Source organism: Solea solea, chromosome 14 (assembly GCF_958295425.1).
Source record: "Solea solea chromosome 14, fSolSol10.1, whole genome shotgun sequence".
NCBI lineage: Eukaryota > Metazoa > Chordata > Actinopteri > Pleuronectiformes > Soleidae > Solea > Solea solea.
Genome location: NC_081147.1, coordinates 25,399,881 through 25,420,810, shown reverse-complemented (window position 1 = coordinate 25,420,810; position 20,930 = coordinate 25,399,881). Strand labels below are relative to the sequence as shown.

The 20,930-nt window shown below is 38.7% G+C and overlaps 1 protein-coding gene across 7 annotated transcripts in view; it reads right to left on the bottom strand.

Annotated features, from left to right (window-relative positions):
* The window catches only part of ldb2a (LIM domain binding 2a), a 97,228-nt gene that overhangs the window by 17,179 nt on the left and 59,119 nt on the right, over positions 1–20,930 (bottom strand). For all 7 annotated transcript variants that reach the window (XM_058650136.1, XM_058650137.1, XM_058650134.1 and 4 more), the window contains exons 4-5: positions 9,611–9,733; positions 2,208–2,291 (exon numbers count right to left, since the gene is read on the bottom strand). In XM_058650136.1, coding sequence (XP_058506119.1) covers positions 2,208–2,291; positions 9,611–9,733 — 207 coding nt within the window. The remainder of the gene's footprint in view (positions 1–2,207; positions 2,292–9,610; positions 9,734–20,930) is intronic.

Here is a 20,930-nt window from a genome sequence, read left to right as displayed (position 1 = left end):
TTCAGGCTGAATCGTAGGAAGCCGGCAGCTCCGATACGTGGAGAGGCTCAAACACGGCGAGAGAAAACCAGAGAGGGAGAGAGAGAGAAAGGCCGGTTGTAACCTGGTGACCAGGAAACTGTCCGTCTCTTTTGGAAAGACTGATAAACGCTGGGAGAAAAAAGGCCATTAGTGGCAGATTAATGTGAGGAAATGTGAGGGTGTAGTTTACTGTGATAACAACACGCAGGAAAGTATCGTTCACAGACTGTGTGACAGCTTTCACAAGAACAACTGCACATGAGAAGCAGTAGTTTCATGTTTAAAAGCAATATTTATCATTAGAATTCTTTTCCTACTGTCCTTATTGTGTGTTCTTTTATTATAATTATTATTATTATTATCTTTATTATTATGAATCTATTTCTTTTGACTTTTGTAAGTAAAAGCAAAGAAAGAGAAACGTGTGTTCTTACTGTAATCTTTAAATCTTTAAAGGTTAAAATCTGCTTTTTAAAGGGCGCAGTGAAAACTCAGCCTTCAGTTGTGGTAAAATTGCTATAAGTTATACAGGATTTATACTTTCTTGTCTTTATTACATATTTAAATTAGAGCTGAAACAATTACTTGTCGATGACGATTACTTTGATAATCGATGAATCGGTTTGAAGCTTTTTTTAGGATTAAAAAAAGATTTCTGATTGTTTCACTTTCTTGAATGTGAATATTTTCTTTCTTTCTTTGCGCCATAAAACAAAGAAATCATTCAAATCCAAGACATTCGAGAACATCATCATTTCCAGATTTGACAAACACATAATAAAATATATCAAGAGAATCATCGATGATGAAAATGCAGCTCTAATTTAAATGTCTGCGATTCCATATTCTTTTCTTGAATTACTTTACTTCACAGCTTCTGATATCTTTGCAATCAAGTTCTCGTCTTTGCATTAGAAAAAAGAGCAGTCAGTAATCTCAGTTTGTTACTTTATCGACTTAAAAAAATCATATTACAAATCAATGTTTGCGGTGAGAAAAATCCTGAAATCGTTCAGTGAAACGAAAACAAACCTCAGAACGAGGTTCACGTTTGTGGCATTTTTACACGAAACCACGTCGTGTTTTGGAAACGTCTTCTTTCCACATCAGACCACAGAGACCGTGCAACTTTACATTCAAATAAACAACAATCTTTTTTTCCATAACCGTCTCTGAAATCAAGAATGAACACAGGCTAAATCTGAGGCGTGTAATTACAGATACTTGAATTATGTGTTATTTTTTTCTTCTTCATTTGAGTTTCTGTGGAGAAAAATCATTGTTACAGGGAAACAAAAAGCAGCCCTCCCTCCCTCCCTCCCTCCCTCGCTCTCTCTCTCTCTCTCTGTGTCTTTCTTCACTCAGTTATTATAAGCAGCCGAGGTGCCGTTCCCCGATTCGAGCGCCATTTCACAATTATGAGTCTCAACAGGGAGCGTTCATTAATGTTATGCTAATTTTCTGTATCCAATTAATTCTTCTCTCTCTCCGTCTCTCTCTCTCTCTCTCTCTCACTCTCTCTCTCTCTCCCGCTCGCTCTTGTTCTCCCGTTAGGAGAGCGGAGCTGTCAGTCAACTGTGGCGTCGGGAAAAAAAAGAAAAAGAAAAACACAAATAAAAGCCTGTAAAATAATCACCAATGTATTCAGACAGCTTACGCTTCGCATTCCCGTAAACTGTGCCGCTGCGGTCAGGTACAAAAACACACATATGTATATATATATATATATATACATATGTGTGTGTGTGTGAGCAGAGAGTAAAGGAGGAATAAGTGCTCATTTGTTGTTTTGAAATTATACACCAGGTTTTTCCCAAACGCTTTAAGAGTCATAAAAGGTTTTTCAATCCCTGCACGAGTCACGACGTGACTTTAAATAAAGGAAAACAAATCTAAAAATAAAGGCAACGCAAGTAAAAACTCAAAACACATTCAAACATTTTAAAAGTTTGACTTTAAGACGTCCGTGTGTGTACATGATACAAACACACAAACACACAAACACACAAACACGTGCTGTCTAGACACATAAGCATCAGCGCGATGAAACACACGAGGAACGTGAATCAACGCACTTAAAAATGGACAAGAATTGTTCCTCTGTGTGTCTTCAGTGTGAGGAGGGAACACAGACACACACACAGACACACACAGACACACACAGACACACACACGGGAGTGTTTACCCTGAGGTAGTTGAGGGTGAAGTTGGTCAAACCCATGCGAGTGATGTTTTTGGACAGTTGTTCCAGCACCTGAGGGTCTTGTGCCTGTAACGTCAGCAGCAGAGGAAATGAAAATGAAGAAAATGTCACATATTAAAGCAAAAATAAAGAAATAAATAATACACACGTCATCACAAGGTTGCATCCTGCAGAATACCATTTGACTTTATTTTTTTTACAAAAACTGGTCTATAGGCAATTAGGCTAATTGTGGTTGGTGGACGGTTCTGCACAATCGACACAGTCGCAGCCTCCGGTCATGAACGCAAACTAGTTAACGTTGTTATTGCAGTTGCTATTAATCTGAATGGAAGCGTTTGCTGGCCTTCATTTCACGCTACTGTCAAACTGTGGGCTAATTAATCAATATTACTTTGTCATCCCATTTAAAATTCCACACACTGTAATTCCTCATCTCGACTGAGTGTGATGATGATGATGATGATGATGATGATGATGATGTTTGTGGTGAAGCAGCGACAGAGACATGTGCAGATGCCGCTCAGATTTTTTATTATTGTGTCATTTCTACTTTGTGTTAATGTTAAAGGTCCAGTTTGTAAAATAACAAAACTTAAAATCACCTGATTGTATAAAATGTTGTTTTTCTGACTCCAGAATGAACGTCGGGCTCAGCTCTACAGAGTACAGTGGCCCACGAGGGACAAACCAAACATGCTCAGCTACATTTGGAAGGGAGGAGTGGGCTGCAACATGCAACTTCCACGATGAATTGATTATTAATCGACTTGTAAATGAATCACCGACTATTTTGACAATTGATTAACTGTTGTTTTCATTATTTGGATTTTTCATTATTACTCTTTGCTCTGTATAACACAGAACGGCTCGGTCTTCCTTCAGGCTCCATCACGCTCTCTCAGATCTGATGATCAGATCCCAAAAACTAGGCTGAAGCTCAGGGGAGACCGGACTTTCACCACCATGGCTCCCGAACTCCCGTGGAATGAGTTGCCAATTAACATCAGACTTAAGACACTCTCAGTTAACTCGTCGTACAACTCACTTCTCCTTTTCTTCCTTGGCCTTTGACGCAGTGTGAGCTGTTCCGTGAATGTGAGATGTTTGTGTTTATTTGCTTATTTTACTGTTATTTTAACGTTACTGTACTTTAAATGTGTCCTATAAATAAAGTGGATTAGATTGGAAATAAATGTGTGTTTAATGGACAAAACAAGACATTTTGAGGTAAACACTGATCGAATTTATGAAACAAATTTGCATGTTCTACCTGTGTGTGTGTGTGTGTGTGGCTTTCCTCCCACTAATATGGGGATTAGTTAAAAATTGGTCACTCTTAATTGAAGTGAGTGTAAGAGTGGATAGTTGTTTGTCCCTGTGATGGACTGGCGATCTGCCCCCCATTCCCCCCCCCCTTGCATTTCACCCTATGTCAGCTGGGATTAGCAGCTTATTAGCGACCCTCATGTGGAGGAAAAAGTGCTATAAGATGGACGGACCTACTTTAATGCATATCTCAAAACATAACCCAGTTGTTGGCTACAATCAATTAATAGTAAAAAAAAATACAAGAATTCTGTGCAGAGTAGAATAAATAATGTTAAATTTGAACAACGACTGAAAAAAAAAGAGGCCAAGATTCCAATTATAGGATGTCATCTGATTATGAAAATCTCCACATAGACACATGATTATTCACTAAGCTTGTTTGCTGCTCCAAGAATAAGCAGTCAAATTCTGAAAAAGCTGTAGGTGTTGACAGAGCAAAACATGGCCCAGACTGAACTGAAGCAGTGAGCTCACTTACATTCCTCGCCTCATGAAAAATGCATAATTCTATCTCCAGTCACATCTGTGTGTGTGTGTGTGAGAGAGAAAGTCCTTCAGCAGACCGGCGTGAGTGACGGCACAGCTGAGCGAGGCTGCATTATTGGCAGCCGCCTCACACCGAACTCTGAATGACTTCACTCATCAAGTAGAATTAGTCTAAACGCACTGTACAGAAATTTGTCTCGGCCGCGTCGGCGCCGCAGACGTGTCAACAATTTGTAGAGATGCAAGTAAACAGCGGCACATATGGTGCCACGGACGACACAGGCGCTCGGTTCAAGAGGCCAAACACACACACACACACACACAAACAACAACAGAACACACTGCAGCACAACAAAACACACACACACACACACACACACACACAACAACAACAGAACACACTGCAGCACAACAAAACACACACACACACACACACACACACACACACAAACAACAACAGAACACACTGCAGCACAACAAAACACACACACACACACACACACACACAAACAACAACAGAACACACTGCAGCACAACAAAACACACACACACACACACACAAACAACAACAGAACACACTGCAGCACAACAAAACACACACACACACAAACAACAACAGAACACACTGCAGCACAACAAAACACACACACACACACACACAAACAACAACAGAACACACTGCAGCACAACAAAACACACACACACACACACAAACAACAACAGAACACACTGCAGCACAACAAAACACACACACACACACACACAAACAACAACAGAACACACTGCAGCACAACAAAACACACACACACAAACAACAACAGAACACACTGCAGCACAACAAAACACACACACACACACAAACAACAACAGAACACACTGCAGCACAACAAAACACACACACACACACACAAACAACAACAGAACACACTGCAGCACAACAAAACACACACACACACACACAAACAACAACAGAACACACTACAGCACAACAAAACACACACACACAAACAACAACAGAACACACTGCAGCACAACAAAACACACACACACACACACACACGAACAACAACAGAACAACAGAATCTAACGTGCGTGTCAATCATCCAAATAAGACGTTTAAGCAGTTTAACAGTTTAAGATAATGTCTGTAAGTCTGTACGTAAACTTACATTAATGTACAGTAATAACATGGTATCACACTCATAACAGATACAATACTGAGACAGTGAAACCATGTTATACTGACAATTAATACATTATTATTATTATTATTGTTATTATTATTATTATTATTATGTCATTAAAGTTATACAGTAAATAAGTTCCAACTGAAATACCTCCTTGAGTGTGTGTGTGTGTGTGTTTCTAGCATAAGAACTGACCTGGTTTTAGTCCTCATGTAGACCAAAACCTGGTTCTAATGAGGCAGAATCTAATTTCTGAGGAACTAGATCAGGTTTTGTTCAGACTTTCCAAATGACTGGAGGCCAGTGCACTGTCCTCACATGAGTAGCTGTGCAAACCTGTGTGTGTGTGTGTCTGTGTGTGTGTTCTGGCATAAATACTGACCATGTGAGGATGAGTTTAGACCTCATGTAGACCAAAACCTGGTTCTAATGAGGCAGAAGCTTGTGTCTGAGGAACTAGTTGAGTCTAGGGCTGAGTTTGGAATGTGGTTACAGGGCTGTGGACGGCAATACGTTGTCCTCACATGAATCGCTGTGCAAACCCGTGTGTGTGTGTGTGTGTGTGTGTGTGTGTGTGTGAGAGGGATTTGTATGCATTGCTGTGTGGGTGGCTGGGAGGGAGGAGGAGGAGGAGGGAGGAGGAGGAGGAGGAGGTGCAGCAGCAGCAGATGTTGGGGTGAGAGACACAGATCACACATCAGTTGAAATGATGCACAGCAGCTCCTGTAGAGTATTTATATTGTTGTTCTTTGTGTGTTTTTGCATTGTTTCGCTCTGCGTTTGTTTTGTTTCCTGCAAAATTCCCTTAGTTAGTATTTTACAGATTCTTATTTGATTTAAAGCAAAAGTTTCTTTGACTTCGGCACACGATCACATGTAGAATATCCACAAACATGTAGTCCATACAAAATATTATTAAAGATAAGGGAAAAGGAGCTGCTGCCCTACATGTGATGTACATCACATGACTAAACTCTGTCATAGCTTCACATTTACTGACAATACTGTACATTATTAACTATCCTAAATACAATTAGACATTGTTTGCACAGTAAATCATTAAATTGCTAAAGAGACTAATAGAATTCAAATTTGTTATATTTCAACAAATGTGAAAATGCGTTTTCTTGTCGTAGTCGAGCTGAAAGTTTTTAGGTTATACAGTAAATTTATCATAATGTGAAATTTAATTTTTTACAATCTTTACACCTGTTTTTTTCCTAAAATCATTTATGATTAAACTTAACTAAGATAATGTTGATGCCCTCTGCAGTCACAGATTTTTACAATAATAACAATAAAAATGTAGAATGTTTTCCTTTAAATCCCGAGGTCCTCCGCTGGTGCAGCATGATCTGCATTTTTTCAACTTCCCTCTTCTGAATCCCTCGTGTGTGAACGTGCTTTCATTAATCCGGCCGACGATCAAACACAGTGAACTCACAGATCTGGCCTGGAAACCTCAATACCCCACAGAATCCCACTCTCTAGGAATTAGTGTGAAAACCCACAGGGCCCAATTTGCTGGCGAGCGAAAATTCATGTGAAGATTTGGCCCCAGAATTGAAAAAAGTAGCTGTAAAGTCAGATCTGCCGCTCACCTTTCACTGGGAAAAAATAAATGTGACTTTTATTTATCCAGCTAATGGGAGAGGATGCATGTTATATTTTTCCAGCTGCAGTTAAAGAAACAGGGTTTGCTCATTACAAAGTAAAAAGAAAGTTTCATGTGTTTGTACCTAATTTTTGTCAATAAAACTTTAATTAAATTTAATTCAATTATGTGCAGTGGGATATTTGTTAATCTCCTCCCCCAAGTTCCATCACTAGCTCTATTCGACACTGCAGCTCCTCCTCAGTGTGGGCGGAGTCATCGCGATGCGTCGACAAAACACACAAACCAGTGTTGTTTTCAGTGTAACTGAATCATAACAATCAGTTGATATTAAACCAATTAGTTCAGTACTTCCTGCATGACCGGTCACATGACTTTCACCAGACTCCTCTGTGAAATACTGAGATTTTTAGACATTTTCCTTTGCTAATGTTGGAGATTAACGCTTGTGTTTAGTCTTTTTAACTAATTCATCTACAGTTCGCCGTTGTTTGCTTTGACTCTTGTGTCGGACGTCGCGCTCACGACTCTTCCAGTGACGACACTTTCTGACCAATCAGTGGCCGACACAGTGCCGAGTAGATCCGAGTCGAGCCGTACTAGAACTGTATAAGTTAGTGTTTGTTAAAGCCAAACACACATGAGACAAACAACTATTCATTCATACAATTCACAACAATTAATCTGATCACCAAACTACATTTGGACAGTGGGAGGAAATTAGGAGATTAGAGACGTTTTAGCGGTTCAAAGTATTTTTTAAAAATACTCAATGACTAAAACTTGGACATGCTAGTGCGGCAGGCATTGTATCAAAGTTGGATTAACACACCCAGATAATCACGTGCTGTGCTGTGTATTTACATTTGTATCTGATTAAAGCTGCTCTTCATGCTCCGTGCATGGTCACCCCCCCCATGGGATTAGCACCATAAATAATAGAAGATTCCAGAACAGAGAAGAAGACAACAGCAGCAACAACAACGACTGAATTTATGCTCTGTCAGCACTAAAGATTGTAATATTTTAAAGTGAATTGAAGCTGACGTTGTTTTGACGTCATAGATCGAATCTATACGAGCTTTATCGCCACCTAGTGTAGCGGAGTCAGACTCCCTGCTCGTGCTCACACACTGTGACAGAGGTTAAATACTGACGATGAACACATGAGAGCAAAAGATTTAAAGGATTTAAAAACATTATATTTGTATAACTTCTCGAACTTGGCACAAACAGAATAATCGTCCACCTTCTCTCGTTAATTAAAATTGGTCCAGTTTGAAATCATTAGACAGCAGAAAACTAAACGTGGGCTACACTTAGTGGAATTAAGGAGATTATTCATTCGACCTTGTTTTTTCTTTCTTTTTCTCTCTTTTTTTCAGACCAGAGCCCCTTTTCTTTTTTCTTTTTTTTTATCCTCCGCGGCCTTTGATGTCTACAAATAAATTGGTTTGCAAAGAATCCCCTGCAAACTGCTTTGTTAGCGTTTAAAATTCATGTGTTCATGAACAGCTCCTGAAAGAAGAAGAAGCAGAGGAAAGAAAAGTGTGTCGGCAGCAGAGTGCAGAGACCCTCGTTAGAATCAAGAAGTGTGTGTGTGTGTGTGTGTGTGTGTGTGTGTGTCACAACCTCCACTATCTACTGATACCAACATCAGTGCGACGCAGTCATTTAAAGGTACAGTGCGTAGGATTTATGGGTGGTTGCATGTTCAGGGTTCATTATGTGATAACAATTCATACGTTCAGGTGCTTTTACAATAAAAAAAGTCTTATAATTGTATGTTTGTGCCACATGTTAATACTAATACTGTCCTAAATCTTCCCAAACTGGACCTTTAAGCAGTTTTAACATATACAGTTTATACAGAGGCTATAAGAATGTGCAGTATAGAGCGTCTTATATCCTCTTTTTCAGCACAACTGAGGAAATCTGATGAAAAAAAATGTAATATAAAAGTATATAAAGACACCTGAGCAAAAAGTACTTAAAAATGTTTAAAATCGGATTGAAGTTGTGACATTTGTGAAATATGTCCCAGTTCAAAATTCACTTGAATTCACACAAGAAAAGATTTTGTGACTTCTGCACAATTCTTGCTACTTTATATCCCTGATAAGCAGAGCCATAACATGACTCAGCTAAAATGCAGCGACTGTTTGTTATTCATGTGTTTGGATTGAATCAGAGTTTATATTTTTTTATCTTTTCACTAAACTAACGACTTTGAACGCGGCTCGACTCGTCTTTATTTGTGCTTTCCATCAGTGACAGCGCCTGGTAGAGCTGTGATCGAGGATTTTGATTAATGTACATTTACATAGGCCACTTATAATATATAAAATACACTAAGTCCTCTGTTAACATCGTAACATCTCAGCCTGTTCTGGTGAGGTTCCTAACCGAGCTGAGCTGATTAACTGCACATCAGTTAAAAAATCCTAAAAACGTGCGTTAATCTCCAACATTTAGCAAAGGAAACGTCTAAAAAATGCTGAAATCCACCGATCGTGAGTTACAATCACAATGTTACACTGAAAAATAACTGCCGTCTTTTTGTCTCGTATAAAACGACGTCACGGCAGTTTCACGCTGCCGTGTTACGACGACCCCGCTCACGCTGAGGAGGAGGAGCTTTGCTAATAAAAAAAACGACGTGACTGATACCAAACCCAGTAGAGTCGAGTCGTACTAGAACTGTATCACTGTATGGGCTCCTCCCTGATGTGTGTGTGTGTGTGTGTGTGTGTGACGTCACTCACGTGCATGGCCAGGATGCTGCGCGGGATGAGCTCTCTGTACTGCCGGATGGTAAAGTGCCACGTCTTGATCCTCATCAGATCATCAAAGGCGAACTCCAGTATCAAACGTCCCTCTGTACAAACCTGCACAAAGATCACACGTTAGTTACTTTCACATCATGTCTCACTTTCTTCTTCTTTCTTCTCTCGAACACGCCTCCGGGCAGACGTCAGCTGACTCCCAAAATAATGAATAATAAAGAGAGTTTATTATTATTATTGTTGGCCGGGTGTGATTTTAATCAGGAAATAAATAAGTACACAAATAAAATGCTGGAAGGTTTTTTTTTTTTCTTCCTGTCTCCAATTTTTTGGACTTTATTCAAGGACTCGGCAGCATGAGTGAGCTATTATGCTCCCAATATTTACTGCGCTCGCTTCCTTCATTCAGAGGCGTCTGCCGTCCTTGGGCCTCTTCACCATCCCGCTATTTTCTAAAATGTGAAAATAAATGTAATCTGGAGAGGGGTGTGTTTACGCCAGAGACAAAAGAACTACAGGTCAGAGAGAGTTGCCAATTAGGAAGAGAGAGAGAGAGAGACACACACACACACACACACAGAGCGAGAGAGAGAGAGAGAGAGAGAGAGAGAGAGAGAGAGAGGGAGGGAGAGGGAGGGAGAGGGGAAAGAAAGAACAATTTTTTTTTCGCCCCCTTTAGCTGAATCCAGCGTTTCACGGCGGCCCGAGCGCTTCTCCCGTATTTTGTTGCTGTGACAACCAGGGGAAGAGAGGAGAGAAGGGAGAGATAGAGAGAGGAACTGAGAGACAGACAGAGAGGGAGGGGAGGGGAGGGGGGGAATCAGCTGATTAGTTGGCATGGCAACGGCAAAGATGTAATCCCACCAGACACACTCTAATCAATGCCCCCAGCGCAGATGGTCTCCTGAGGATCAACAAGAAAGAGGCTAGCGGCCATACTGCACCCCCCCCACACACACACACACCCACCCACCCCAGCTGGTCACGTGATCCACCACTAACTCCACCAACACTCAGTTATAAAGCAAAAAAAGAAAAAGAAGAATAAATAGAAAACTGGAGCTGCTTTTTTTTCTTCCTCTGACTTGACTGAAAGAAAAAGAAAATGTTCAGTGTTTGTGTAACGGTGTGTTTACCTAATATTCAACAGAGATTATAATAAGTAACTAAATAAATAAATAAATAAACGTACATAGTAGGGTGTACGGAAAAGCTGTTGATTTCCCAACAGAATAAAACACAGGGGACAAAAATGATTATAGTTAGTATCAGTGAGGCAACTTTTAAAAAATCACATTTCTATAATGAGCATTCGGTGGCCACTTTATTAGGTACGCCAATATAATGCAGCCTAAAACAATCGCCTTCTCTTTTTGACGTGTTGATTTTGTCAAATGCAGTGATAGAAGATGCCTTTGGTGATATATACATAAATATATAACACATTCTTAATAATCCGTAAAGTATATGTTCAAAAACCAAGTTTTCACTGCATTATATCAACAAAACATCACACTCTTCACTTATTTTGCATTTTTAACATGAATTTCCCTGATTTTCTTTAATTCTTAATCTTAATTCTAAATATTGTGCATCAAGGTTTTTTTATTTTTTTTTTAATTTTTTCTCTTAAATTTACTTTTAATGGCAATAAATGATAAAAATGAACATTTCCATTTGAGTGATGTTACAGTTAAAGACACAGCTGTACTACAGCGTGGTGGTGGCCTGATGTTGGTGTGGATTAGACTAAAGCTAAATATTTGGAAATAATCCTCAGTGTTTAATGGACAATGAAAATCTGTCTTTTATTTATTTTTTTTATTTATTAAATTTTACTCAGTTTACTCTTCCTGTTTGTCCTAATTGGGTGATTTTAATATATTTCACATTTAAAATCTGCCTGCTTGAAGACACAAAGGCCATTTTCTGTGATATCACTATAAATTCATAATAATAAGAATAATAAAATGTGGTTATAGAGGTTAAATAGTCCACTATAGTCCATGGAGACCACTACAACACGTACGTCTAAATGTGACGTCGCGTGGGTTTGAAGGAAAATCAAAGGACAGACAGAGACAGAGATTTATGGATTTATCACACGACAGCAGGATTAAATGTTTCTTTATGTTTTTGAGGAAACTGAACTTCTTAAAACAAACAAACCTTCTAAAACCCTCTGGATTAGCACTTGAGATAATAATATTTTTCTTAGCTTGGGAAAAGTTGACATTTTGAACACTGGGATGTTTTTATTAGTGGTTTTATTGAAAGAAAATGAGACATATTGATTGTGTTTTTTCCAAAATATGATGGATTCACTTTATAAACATGACCTATATTGTGACAAAATAGTCTTCTTTTATTGTAGATAATCCAGCTCCAACGTCTTTATTTTCCTCCTCTAAATTAAGTGGGAGAGATTTTTTCACCCCTTGAGCCACAAAAAAACCTATTAAATAGACAAAATACTTGGGTGGATGTGAGGAAATAAATTATAATTGACATAATCCCTGAGTGCAGTTCTCTGCTTTTACCCACCAGCGGTGGAATAACTTGAATATTGTTTAGTCTGGTGAAGTTTTCCCAGGTGAAAACAATGCAGCGCTATTGATTTCCACAGCAACGACTGTTTCTTTAACTTCCTGCTCCTCGTCCTCTCAATCACATCCGGATTAACACTCAGACTAGACCGGAAATGATGGACCTACTAGAAAATAATTTCAATAAATAATGTATAATCTGAAAGTAAATAGACATGTAATGTGAATATAGGCGACAGTAAAGTGAGAAAAATGTGTTATTATTAAGTGACGGAAGAGTACGATGTACACATGTAAAAAATAAAATAAAACAGCCTGAATTCTGAGAAAAAAGTGAGAATTCTGAGATTAAAGTCAAAATTTGGATATTAAAGAAAGAAATCGGAATTCTGAGATTAAAGGAAAAGTCAGAATTCTGAGATTTTTGACTTTACTCTCAGAATTCATGCTGTTTTTTTTTTTTACATGTTGCCCTAATACTCTTCCGTAAATACAACTTCTAAATACTTTAAATAAGATTAATAACAATAATTTGTAACTCAAAATAAATTCTGTTTTTTTTAAAAACTTAAAACATATGAGTTCATTAATAACTTGAAATGTCAGTATCAAAGCCTTTTATAGACATTTATGAAGGTTGTCTAAAGCAGAAGTACCAGAACAGTCAGGAGAAAATATGAAAATGAAACTAACTTTAAGGTAGAATAACGTTAAAACAACAACAACAACACTAAATGACGCGGTAATCAGGTCGGTTTGTGCATCACAGGTAACTTCCACACACTACTTTATTATATATTATATATAGATATTATTTAATGTTATAGCATCAACTAACCATAAAAGGGCATCTTGGAAAAAGTCAGGGTTGCATGGTTTCATATGTAAAGTTAGGGTCAGAATGACCCCGCCCCCTGGTCGTTTTAGTGTTTTTAGAATGACTTTAATTGCCATAAACGTGCAGGAATGAGTCTTAGTGGAACGGTGCGTTGACAGTCTGTCTTCTGTTTTGGCTAAAAACTCGTGTTCCCTTATGAAAACTAAAGAGCAGGAATATCCCGTGGAATCAAAAAAAGAAAAGAAAAGTGCTCCATTAAATGGTACAGGCCCCCTCACAGAGAGTCCTCATTGATTTAAGAGCAGGGTCATAAATCTTCCACACATCGGGGCCTGAGATCAGGGGATCTCCGGGCTCCGAAGAGCGAGAAAGAATAACAGCGTCCCCGCTGCAGAGATGCTATTCAATACTGTAACTCTGACATGACAATCTCTTCACGGCAGAAGTAGCTGAAGGTCATTAGATCGATTATGAAGAGCATCGACGGCCGACGCCGCTGGTGAATATAAAATGTCTCAAAGTCGACTAAAATGTCCTCAATTATATCAGCGGTGTGCTGACGTGCAGCGACGATACTGTGACTCCACACAATCACACACGCGTTAACAACACTGTTTATGGTTATTGAGCAGTGTAAATAAGTCACGTGTGTTCTATGTGTGCTATATTGTTTCCCCAACTCACTTTTTATAGATGATAAACATTTATGACCCAATTTAACGTATAAAAAAAGAGTACATTTGTGCAAAAAAGAACATTTTTGACAATTTTTTTGCTGCAATTTCTGTCAAAAACCCATAATTATCTCAAATATGCAGTTTATTTTGCCGTGTTATGGTGATGCCACGACTCAATAAGCTGTGGAATAAATGTGTCATAGTGTAGTAGTGTAACTTATTTGAAGTTAAATCAAAATATACAATGTTTTTAGCTCTCTTGCTGTTACTTTAATGTAAAAAAAAAGTTACTTTAACACTGGAAAAGTTACTATGTAGGTAAAGCTGGTAGGCATGCAACAATTTTGAACTATTTTGAGTGTTTTTTTCAATAAAAACAAGATTTTCCAGATTGTCTGGTTTCTTTGCTCCATGTAACAAAGAAATCACTACACAACATCATTACTTTAGGTTTGGTCAACATTTTTTATAAAGTCAGCTATCTTAAATGCTAATGCATTAGCAATAAAGACCGCTAGCTTAACTGCTAACGTATTAGCTATAAGGTCCGCTAGCTTAAATGTTAACACATTAGCGATAAAGTCCACTAGCATAGCAGAAGCGAGATCGGCATATCGTGTAAATACTCTCTCATATAATTCATTAATCCTGTCCTGTATCTTGTTGTAATGCTAATTCTTCGGTTTTAAAATGAACACAGATTCATTTTAAATGTCTTTTTTTTTTAAAACACTTCTAATATTGCAAATTATATCACAGTTTCAGTAAAAATTATCGCAATTGGACGTTTATTCAGCTGTTCTGTTTTGTCATTTCTTCATTTTTGTTGTTGCTTGGATTTCTCCAAATCTAATCTAATCTAGCCAATCTAATCTAATACAGGTGAAAAAAAAAAAAAAGCAAAAAAGCGCTATATTTTCTGAATATTTGTCTAATTTTAAATAACAGTACATAAACAGCTTTGACACAGCATGGACAGGCAGTATATGTATCTCTGGGACACAGCGTGAATTATCCAGATATTATTTATAAGACATGTCGTCCCACAGAGAGACAATTCAAACATCTGTGAAAGATGAAGACACTACAGAAACTGAAGCAAGGCCCAGAACAAACACACGTCTGCTGATAACAAACACACGTCACACACTGGTAAATTTCTCTGTGAAAAGAATAAAAAAAAGAGAAAAAAAAGAAAATCCACCCAGGGAATTAAAGTGACTGGCGCTGCAGCGGCGATCACCATGTCACTAACTCGCCTCGCCTTTTGCTCTCTGCTCCACTCTCAGCTTGCACAACTGGGCACCGGTAACAAGGGCCAGGCCCTGAGAGCCAACACACACACACACACACACACACACACTGGTCAGGAGACACAGCAAGGCATGCTGGGTAGTGGGAAACAAGGAGCATGAGGGGGGTTTCTGGTCAAATTGGCGCCCTGTGTCACCTTGTCAACACCTCGCCGCCCCGCGAACCCTCACATGTTGCCCCCCCCCCCCCCCCCCCCCCACACACACACACACACACACACACACACACTTTTTTACAGACAGCCTGCAAAAGTCCGCCCACTTTGTTAGAGTGTCGCACCTGAGTAATGAGAAATATGGGCGAGCGAGACAGGGACAGAGGGAGAGAGAGAGAGGATGACAGTCGTGGAGGCTGTTTTTAGCTGGTGCACAGATTTCCTGGAGAGGTTTGAATAATTACTGCTGCGTTTATTTTTAAAATAAATGTCTTCTCTTCTCCAGAGGGAGCCTAATTAAATATTTTAAACTCTGCCTCGGCCAATTAGGGGTGTAAGTAAATATGAACGCGCTTCAAATACTGCAATAATGTCACCACGGCGTGAAACTCTGTATCGACAGGGACGATAGTTTCGAGCTGTAGTTAAGCCTCCGACCACTAGTTGACAGCAGATTGTTCACTTCTTCTTCTCTCTACTGTTAATGTTACAGGTTTTCTAAAAATAAAACCTTATAAATATTGTTTTATCATATAACACCAGATGTTCTCCAACCATGACTTCCAAATGTTATGTAAAAGTGTAAGTTTATGAATTTTCAGACGCAGGAAAACTGAACTTTTCACACATTTTACTTGACAAACTTGTAATATTTAGTTCATACATTGTTATTTTAAGTGCACTATGCAGTGCAGACACAATGTAGATTGGAGAGACAGCAAAAAACTGGTGTTTATTTAAGTTAAACTACCTTTTTTGTACCATTTATTATTAAATGAAATGAATAAAAACCAAAAATATCACACACACAAACAAATAAACCCACATGGGTTCATTTATATCTTCTTATAGTCTCACACAGTGTGCTTTTTTAAAGGATCAGTTCCATCTATTTCAACATTATTCTAGTTAGTGCCTCTTATTTTTCTCCTCTCAGTCGTGATAATAATGTTTTAATTAGGTTTGACATGACGAGGGAAACAGATGATCCACCTGAGCAGCTGCTGCTGAGACAGAAATCATCTCCATTTAACCACAAGTTTACTTCTATTAAATAAAGAAGTTACAGACACGTGTTTATTTATTTTTTCAGTGAAATCCCGGTGAAATAAAGGATTCCTTACAGTTGCTGCTGCTGCACTGACTTTAATTTAATCCGCGTCATTATTGTTGGAACCATATGGAAAATAACTGGTGTCGCAGTCAAACTGTTCCCCCATCATATTATGTCCAAATTAGCTTTGGTAACTTTCAAATTCATGTTTTCTGTGATGATTGTAACTTAAACTGCTCTTATATATACCTATATATATAAGTATATATATACACATATATATATACACGTGTGTATATACATATATATATATATATATATATATATATGTAGAGAGAGAGAGAGAGAGCCCCGTTATAATAAAGTAGAATAATTGGTTAAATGTGCTGATGCCAATAAAGTAAATTTGAATCAGACTTTTTCAAAGCGAGCGAGGGAGAGAGAGAGAGAGAGAGAGAGAGAGAGAGAGAGGGAGAGAGAGAGAGGGGGAGAGGGAACGAGACAAGCAAAGAAAGAGACAGGCAGAGGAAGAGAGAGAGAGAGAGGCAGAGGGAGAGCAAGAGAGCGGGTTGGGAGCTGGGGATGATTTCTCTAGGGATGAAGGATGCGAGTGTGCATGTGTGTGTGTGTGTGTGTGTGTGGAGGGTATAGGGTGCAGGGGGGGAGAGGAAGAGGGGGAGGATGAGAGAGCGGTGGAGTAGAGAGCAAGGGGGAATGAGCGAGTCAGGCAGGGGAATGAGACAGAGAGAGGAGGGTGGTGTGGAGGAGTGAGGGGATGAGGGGATGGGGGGATGGGGGGTGAGGGGATGTGGGGGGCGGGGGGGTGAGGATGGTGGTGTTTGAGGAAAGCGAGGCGAGGCAGAGCTGATTGAGATTCGGGGGCCTCCAGAGCTGCAGGCTCACGGCTGCTCGCAGCTCAGAGACGAACACGCTCAGTTATTGGAATTTTCTTTTTCTCTTTTTCTCCTGCACCCCCCATCACTACAACCCCCCCCCTCCTTTTTCTAATGAATTAATTCTTCTCATCCAATTTAGGTGGAGATGCAAAGAGAGCAGCGCTGCAAGCGTCAAATTTAGCTTTGTTTTGTTGTTGACCGCGCTCGACCACTTCTGTTTGGGTTAATATCAGACACCCGTTATATTATTATTATCATTATTATTATTATTACACTGTTTTTTTTACTATCAACAACAACAAAAGACACTTCCTGTATGTTCACCAACACAACATCACACAAACCACCACCCGTTTATACAACGCCTCCATCAATCACTGCAGGATTTTCTAAACATCATCTGTTTCCATTTCCAGAGCAAGAATGTCACCATAAATAATAATAATGTATATCTACGCTGCCATGTTACCTGCCTTATCAAAGTACATTTACCTCATCTCAGCTTAAATTCACTCCTTCTTTGAGTCAACAAATACATTCAGACTGAGAAGTGCACAAAAAAATCTTATCATGATATACTTTACTTACTTTTTTACATCATTCCATATCGATATAAATCAAAATCCTTGAATTTTGAGATATTTCTGCATCTCAATGATGTAAAATAAATATTTAGTGCTTAAAATTTAAGCTGCGTTATTATTAAGTGACCTTTTACATAGAATTTTATTGATTCCATGTATTTTTTTTGGTCAATATATTTTATTCAGTTTATTTCACACATTTATTCAATATAATCAATATGATGATTACCAATGCAACAGTATTTAAAGTCATCACAGATACCTGACCATATCTCGTCCTGTCATATAAAGTCTATTTGTTTGGACACCAAAGCACAAAAAGGCAGATAAATGAATACGTGTGTATTTAAAAAAAAAAAACATTATTAATTCTGCAGAAAGTCCTTAAAACTGAACATCTGCTTGTTTCTGCCCTGTGTGTAAACTAAATATCCAGTTTCAGCCTTCATACATTCTAAATAGGTCTGTAATTTACGATTATCTTCATAATTTTCTCGATTTCTTTGTCAAATGGAGCAAATAAACCAGGAAATATTCACATTTAAGTTGTTTTAGTTCTTTAAAAAAACATTAAAATCGATTCATCGACTAATAGTTTTGGCCCAAATTCTAACCAGCCATCTGTATTTGAAAGTGTAGCAGTCAAACCACAGTCAAAAGACTATAAAGGACTTCATTTTATGTATTTGCTTTGTTTTAAAGAAACAACAACAAAAGACATTTCCTGTATTTTCTACAGGTTTTACGCTCATTTACGACAACATAAGATCACAAACAGCCTCCACCACCAGCTGCACCAGCAACAGCAGCACATTTACACATTTACACATCCATCCCCAACCCCCATCCAACCACTGCATGAATAATAAAATGCACAGAAACAGACGTGACGTGACCTCAGGATCCTCACATGTAGGCAGCCACTCATACACTCTAAAAAAAATAATGTAAGTTTCTAATATGAAAATAAATACAAAGTTTCCTGAGAAAATCACATCTAAATGTGAAAAACGAGGCTTTTTCTTGATTAACGTACATGCTTTGTTCATTTAGAGAAGAATGTACTCAAAATAAAAGGTTTCTAAATTATTTGTGCAGACGCAGTGGTTAATTTAAAAAAATACACAATGGAAAACAACTCATCTTGTTTATCTCTGTGTTACACAATGATGTTTTTTCTTTAAAACTTGCACATAAAAAAACCCTGAAAATATCACACAAACACGTTGACACACGGATAAACGTTAACGGGATGTGACGCGCAGCGGAAGCACATGACATTTAGAAATCATGTGACTGAAAAATCCTGCTCTTCTTTTTTTTATTTATCTAATATGTTTTTTTGGACGACTCGTCCTAAAATCACACGTGAACATGATGAATCCGGAGTGACTGTCAGTTTAATCGGCTTCTCATTTAAAAAACTACACTTGTGCTCACAGGAAGTCAAATTTAAGGGTTTAAGAACATTTTTTTTTCAAAAAATTTCAAGTCTAGTATACATATATATGTATATATATATATGTATACATACATACGTATGTATATATATATGTATATATATATATTATTCCTTTTGTAGGATCACAGCCCTTGGCTGGTCATCCTAAAAGTTAATTTCACACACACACACACACACACACACACAGAGCGAGTGTCAAGTCCTGAAAACAAGAGGCCGTGTAGCTGTTTAATGTCAGAACAATCCGGTGCGGTGCTGTAGCTCAGGGTTCATGGTACAGGGAACACGGAATCCCTTTAGCTCGGCTGCTCAGCACTGACAAGGTATCTGGCCTCAGATTCATTTAGAGAGTCAGCACGAGGAGACTAAGAGTCAGCGAGCCATCTGGATCAGACCGGAGCGCAGCAGATATTCACTGCGGGCTCACGGGGGGATTCTCTCCCTAAAGTCAAAAGCAGATGAGCTCAGCTCGAGTGCTTTCACAAGACCTCGGTGTCAGGTTGGGATTATCTCACCTGAACAATTTGTGTTTCCTCGGCTTTTCTTGCTTCTTCTTCTTCTTGTCGGCGCAAAAAAAACCCCAAAAAAAACCCTCACACACTCTCTGTCCACAGATCTTATTCATGCCCTTGTCCTCGAGTATCTGAGAGACTGAGGAGTCGCTCCACGGCCTTAACGGGCGAAACACCAGTGGATGTTTAGGTCCAACAGTAGCAAATTCTACATGAAGTCCTTGATACTGTAACGCTGTGCTGGCCGTTACTGACTTATGACGGAGGTTTTAACAAACCAGTGGGAACAGTGTTCTTTAAAGAATAAAAACAAGTTTACAGCTTCGTAAATGTGATATTTTCTGGTTTCTTTGCTCCATATTACAAAGAAATCATTAAATCCAAATCATTTCTTGGACCAAGCAAGAAAATGTTATCTACAGATGAATCGATGATGACGATTATCGCTATTTGCGGCGCTCAAAAGACGTAAAAGTGAGAGTCACACACAAAATAAATGCATAGTTTGTAGCCTGATGGTTAAATGAACAGCTAAGTAACCATATTTGAACCTAAATCCCTCAAAAACTAAACTTAAAACTAAACAAATGTCGTTTACATTCTAACCAGTGCAACATGAGTTCACATGATGCTGATTTCTTCTTATCTATTAGATCTCGTGTCACCGGGCGACATTCCCTACAGACGTGAGGCAAAATGGCTGCAAAAAACACAAAGACACGCCCCCTAATATTACAAACCAGAGACACTTTGTCACCTGACGACTCCCTGGATCTGAGCAGACCTTCACCTGCTGACAGCTGTTACCATCTTTCATCAGCAAGACAAACACAAACTTCATCCTGATGTGTTCAGATGTCACTAAAAGTGTTTCTGTCACCACTAAAAATACACAAAACCCTAAATATGGCAATAAAAAAAACACTACACTTTCAAAAAGTGACCAGTTCACTAACAGTCAGTCAGTCATCATTCACAATCCTCTCGAAAACAATCACAGCAGCAATCGTGATCACTACTGTTCCAGAACCATGGAAACACAAACATGCTTCCTTACCGTCGCTCTTTAAAGTCTCACAGGACGAGATTTCACGAGAAAAGATGGGATTTCGCGGGACTAGATTTTAGATTTTACGAGAATTTAAATTGCAGAGTGTCTGATTCTGCATAAAAAGCGCAGGTTTAGTTCAAATCTGATGAGTTTAGACAGAGATATGATAAGAGATTCCTGGGATTCCTACCAAACTTAAAGGGAACACACT